Source organism: Zea mays, chromosome 5 (assembly GCF_902167145.1).
Source record: "Zea mays cultivar B73 chromosome 5, Zm-B73-REFERENCE-NAM-5.0, whole genome shotgun sequence".
Classification (NCBI taxonomy): Eukaryota; Viridiplantae; Streptophyta; class Magnoliopsida; order Poales; family Poaceae; genus Zea; species Zea mays.
Window position 1 is genome coordinate 12,878,287 of NC_050100.1, and position 5,986 is coordinate 12,884,272.

Here is a 5,986-nt window from a genome sequence, read left to right on the forward strand (position 1 = left end):
ATTATTCCTCGAGAACGACGTGGCATTCTTAGGGCCTGTTTGTTTGAGCTGCAACGTGCTGGTTTTCTGCTTATGGATGTTGGCTTTTGCTATTAACTTTTGTAATTAGTTTTTCGGCACACCAAAAGCCAAAAAAAACTCATCCAAATGTGCTTTTCAGCTTTTAGTTCATTTCCTCAGAAGCCAGCTTTCCAGCTTTTCAAAAGCCAGCTCAACAGCTAGGCTGTTTGATTCAGCTTCTGGTTTTTGGCTAGCAGAAGCCCGCAAAGAGCTGACAACAAACAGGCCCGTAGCATGATCTTATTCAGATACTCTAACCACTCCTAGAGAAAATAAATACAGTATGTCTATGCCCAACAGTATGGCAGTAGTGAAATTATAAAGTTCTGCAAAAATGCTAATCACATAGAGCACCTACACCAAGATATATATCATAAGACAACCAAAAGGACCCCACTAGTTTGTCTCATGAAAATGCAGTAAGATATTCATCACCAACATACAAGGAGCCAAGAGGTTACTACCCTTAGGGCCAGTGAGAAGCAGAAGTTGAAACAAACAACAAGCTTTTGGAGCTTCTTTTGTGGATTCTCGTATGTTCTAATGGTTAGCGGTAGTGATATTCCATATCTTATACACTTCATCATACAGAATTTCAATCCAAAATCACCTTTTCCAAAGTCACAATCCATAATAACTTTTTAAAATGTTACAGGCCCTTACAAATATAGCAAAATGTAGCATTACGTGCACAAGAGTCCATGCTGCACAGCTAAAGGCATTTGTTGCCCACACTAAGTTTTCAATTGAAGATACAAATTGCCACACCGACCGCATGCAATGATTTAATAAAAGAAAAGGAGACATACTAATGCACACAAAAAAGATGCTCTTGATTCATAAAACCAAAAAAACTCAGGTTACTTATTATGAATAAGTAGATGTTCAGATCAGTTATTCAACCATTTAAAATATCAGTTCGTTAACAATGTACTTAATCATTCCATACAAAATGTCTGTTAAGATCTTGAGTCTTGACTCATCTTTGTTTAGTTGAAAGTGAATCTTGTTTACCCTTTTCAAGTTTTTCCCATAAAAAACAATTGATGGTGGTTTAGTTGAAGTTGATTATTCAACCTATTGTTAAAGAAATAACAATCAAAACACTCCTTAATACAGTTACTGTTCCATTACTTAACAGACATAAAACATTTTTCAAACTGGAAAATTGTAGACAAAGTTATTAGTGGAATATTATAATATTCTCCATCCAATATATAGAGCACTAAGGCATTAGACAAAACTATCACATCCTCCCAAGTCAGTGACTTCTTCTGTAGCCTCCCTGAACTGAGGTTTGTGGCACAGATATTTGGTACGAAAACGAAAGGCTACCTGAACTTCTCAATCAAAGGGTCATGAACAACGAATGCAATATACTTCATGTGATAGTAGGTCTTGTGGTTCCCTTCCACCTTCTTCTTTGGCTGTCGTGGAAAGACCCCCTTTAGAATGCATCGATAGGAAAATGTCAAAAAATGAGCTCAAGGATTCGAACTACCATCTTAAGTAATATGTGACACACGAGCCATGTAGAAGACAGTGACTCCATAAAGGGCTGAACAAATAGTGGTAATTAAGCTCAGCTGGCAAAATAACTGTCAAAAAATGACTAAGGGGGTGTTTGGTTTTAGAGACTAATTTTTAGTCCCTCCAATTTATTCTACTTTAGTCACTAAATTGTCAAATATGGAAACTAAAATAGAGTTATAGTTTCCATATTTTGCAATTTATAGACTAAAGTGGAATAAAATGGAGGGACTAAAAATTAGTCCCTAGTAACCAAACACTACCTAAATTTCCTAGTTACAGCACATATGGTTAGCATCAGCAACCCACGAGCTTATCCAGAACAGTACGCCGTCTACATGACGGCTCGCCGGCAATAAACAGCGGTAATCGGGATATAGTGAGTTAGTGACGAACCTGAAGATTGAGTTAGTAACGAACCTGAAGATTACTAGGCTAACTTGCAGGTAGTTGACCGCCTTAGTCCTCGGATGTACTTTGCCGCATTACCCTCCTTCTTACCCTAAAACACGGTAAGAACAAGGCACATCAGAGAAGGCCTTTGAGAGGGGCGATGAGACGATTACCGCAGGACGGTAGTGCTTCGGCATGGCGGCGGGGGCAGAGTGTTGAATAATTAGACAAATTCCAAATTAAATTCCGAATATAAATCATGACCAAATCAGAAGAACTAAAATAAAAGCCAAATCAGATGATGCGAACTGATTAGACTTACTGATAGTTGGCGCGCGCCAGAATGAGCAGGGTCGACGATGTCGAAGTAGCGAATCAACAGGGTCGACGAGGTCAGAAGATCACGAGCAGTCGCGTGAAGACGCTTCCAAAAACCTTATTCGCCCTCTCCCGGTGCAGGATCTAGAAGACGAAGGGTTCCGGAGACCTGCTCTCCTGATCGCAGATGCACCTCTGCGGTCGGGACGAAGGGAACTAAAAGGCGACTCAGCTATGAAGAGAGGCGAAAGCGAACTGGGATCTGGGATGATTTGGAGGCTGGCTGCCGGGCTCCTTTTATAGGGTCCAGTCCGCGACCCCCGTGCTTATCCGCCCACGAAAATCTCGCAATCAGTTGAGATTTTATAGCGATCGGTTAGGATAAGCGTAACAGCCAAGAAACCAAAAAATCAAACGGCAAAAGGTAGCCGCGCCCCCACAAGGCGAGGGGCCGGATTTCGGCGGACCATTCACGCGCATGTCGTGCGCCCGCGCCCTGCCCTGGCCAGGCGAGGCGAGCGAGCGCGTGTGGCTCTCCACACTCTCTCCTCTCATCCATGACTTGGTGAGTGAGTGTGGCTTCCATATTTAAGTTAGCTCTACTCCACAAGAGCTAGCAATATGGTGCTATTGGTTCCACCTATCCCTTAGCCATCCACTTGTATGGGCTTTTGAGATTTTCCTGGGATTTATTAGAATTTCTTAATTGGGCCAAGCCCATAAATCCTAACACAGAGGTCGCTCTCCGTGCCAAAAAAAAGAAGGAGAAACATCTTATATTCTACTTTATCAAATAGTGTCATCTACAGTTCTATTTCATCTATCTTACCATATCTACTGGAGTCATTCATTCTTAGGATATTGGTGTAAAACAACTAGGTGAGGGTTTTGGTGTAAAACAACTAGGTGCCCCGATGTTATCGTAAGACTGTATCCAGTAAACAAGTATAGTGAACGTAAAACTTTAGATGTTTCGTAAGACCGTCTTTAGTAATTAGAGAATGTAAAACTTTAGATGATACTAGTAAAATTTAAAATAAAAAATGAATAGGAGACAAATAGTAGAGTTTAAAATAAAAAATAAATAAGAGAGATGACACTATTTTTGTAGTAAGCTTAAAAAGAAAATAAATAGAAGATGAAATAGAAAATAAATAGGAGATGAAATAGAGCAACTCAGCTCATAAGATTAACCAAATTTATTAATTTTGTTACTCTCTACCACGAGAGAAAAGTAGACTAATCCAAGGCGAGTGAAGTAAGCTATATAAAAATGAAGTAGGCTATATAAAACTAGAGAGTGAGGAATAAATAGCCTAAAAGTATAGAGCAAAGGTTGATGAATAAAATTTAAAGAGGCATTCATAGAGTTCGTTGGAGATGATTTTCTTTTGAATGTTTCTCTTAATAATACTCAAATTTACGATAAAACAACGTTCAAGTAACTGGGTGGCAAAACAGTGGGCCACAACACTAAACGTAAGTAACTGGGTGGCCAAACAGTGAGCCACCCAGTGTGCGCCCGAATAGCTGCAGACTGAGCTACCATCATCATTTCATTCTCAAAATAATGCAAGATAAATCAGAAACTGATTATTCAGCAAAGAGACGATACATAACAATTAGATGTCACAAATTATTCAGCAAGAGAATACATTGACCAATTTTCCACAACAGACGACGATCATACAGCTGATGCATGCACAACACAACCAGTGACCAGAGTGCCCAGCCACACTAGCAAAGCTCAAACATTACCTTCCAGACAGACTTATCACTTATTCCCCTAGCAAAGTATATTCACATCTACGACCTGGAGCGGCGATGAACAGACACCGGAATTCAACTGGAGCGGCGATGAACACACACGACGAACACCAGGACATACGTAACACACACTCGGGGGGAGAAAGACGAAGGACGGAAGGACGGTCACCCACACGTACAGGAACACAGCATTCCGCGACGACCCTGCTGGCTGCTGATACTGATAGACACGCACGCGCGCATCTATCCATAATCCATGCATGGATGACTTGCTTACGAGGAAGCCCTGCCGCCGCCGCCAGCGCCGGCACCTGCACCTCCCCCGGCGCCGGCCTCCTGCGCCCTGCCCTGGATGGCCTGGCCTGCCTGCGCGGTCTTGTGGCCCGCGTGCGCCGCGGCCTCCGCCATCCTGCGGTGCGCCTCCTCCACGTAGTCCGGGGTGCGCTGGAACGCCTGCCGCGCCGTGTTGGCGAGGCACGTGAGCGAGGACAGGCCCCCGAGCCCCAGCGCGCCCGACGTGAGGAACCCCATGACGGCCGTCCCGATGAGCAGCGCGGCGGGGACCAGCACGGGGCTGAAGATCAGGAACACCGGCGTGGCCACGGCCAGCCCCACCACGGAGGCCGTCAGCGCCAGCCCCGACAGCACCAGCAGCAGCCCGCCCAGCGGGAACAGCGTCGCCACCGTCAGCGCCTGCGACGCCGTCGGCCCCTTGTCGTGGAGCATGCCCTTCACCTGCTCACCCATCGGGCGCCCGCCTCCTCCCTGCTGCTGCTGCTGCCCGTAGGTGGCGTGGGCGCCGCCGTAGATGCCGCTGCGGTCACGGTCCGCCATTGCTGCCGTCTCGTTGGCTAGCCCCTGCGAGCGCGGTGCCGCCGGCCGGTGCAGTGATCGATGGATCGAGGAGGAGCTTTGCAAACAAAGTGACGGAGTAGTTAAGTGGAAAGACTGGACAAGACCGCCATATATAGGTGACGAGAGCGGTGACACGTAGCGGAGGGGAGGGGGGTACGTGGCCCGGGTCGAGGCTTGCATGGAGTACACCGCTCGATGGAGGCTGACACGGCACGCGCGGCCGGAGGCGGGAGTCCCGGGATGTCAGATTCACGGCCACGGGAGCCGTGTCGTGGTCGTGGGTGCATGCCAGCGCTAAAAGGGGCGTACATGTGTGCACATTTGCATGCATGGACAGCCTCAGACGGTCGCCGAGCCGTCGGCTAGCGTGCTTGGCAGTATGCTCCAGTAGACGTCGTACTGTTGTGTTATAGAATTCATATGGGAATTCCATTCATAAAGAGTCAAATTAAAGAGTTTGGTAGGATTCAGATAAGATAGAGTATATGGGCAGACACACATGCATGGTGCATTAGCATCGCCGCCCTTCTCTCCAACCTATAGGAGTATCTATCTGCAATAAAGCACCAAAAATTGTTATTTAAGGCTTGCTTGGTAACTTCTCTGAATGTGTCTAGGTTTTCTCAGCACATACTCCCGTAACTTCTTTATTTAGCTTGATATTTCCATTCAGATGGTTACTTTTTTAAATGCCATTGGTTTCAATATGACTTGAAGTACGTATAATAATTAGTTTACAGTTGATCGAGCAAATGCTAAGATAGAGAAGAAGGGATAAAAGAGAAGAGGTCGACTCTCATGCAAGCAAAAACTCGACGTAGAGGATCAAAAGCCTATGGATATACTAGGTGAGTACTCGTGCGTTGCAACAGAAACATATAATAATATAATAACTTATATACAAAATGTGTCTTATATTGTTATAAAAAAATATTTTATAATTTATTTGTAATCCTAGCCATACATAAATTTTGTTATTTTAATTTAGCTGTTTCACTACTATATTTCAACCATCAGTATCATGCAGGCTTCGATATATGACACGATTTGCATGATCTTATCA

General features: G+C 44.6%; 1 protein-coding gene across 1 annotated transcript; it reads right to left on the bottom strand.

Annotated features, from left to right (window-relative positions):
* Positions 1-3,869: 3,869 nt before the first annotated feature.
* LOC100280642 (oleosin 18 kDa) lies at positions 3,870-5,005 on the bottom strand. The gene has a single exon (NM_001153560.1). It carries the CDS (start codon positions 4,900-4,902, stop codon positions 4,342-4,344), a length of 561 nt encoding a protein of 186 aa, NP_001147032.1. The 5' UTR covers positions 4,903-5,005; the 3' UTR covers positions 3,870-4,341.
* Between the last annotated feature and the right edge of the window lie 981 nt (positions 5,006-5,986).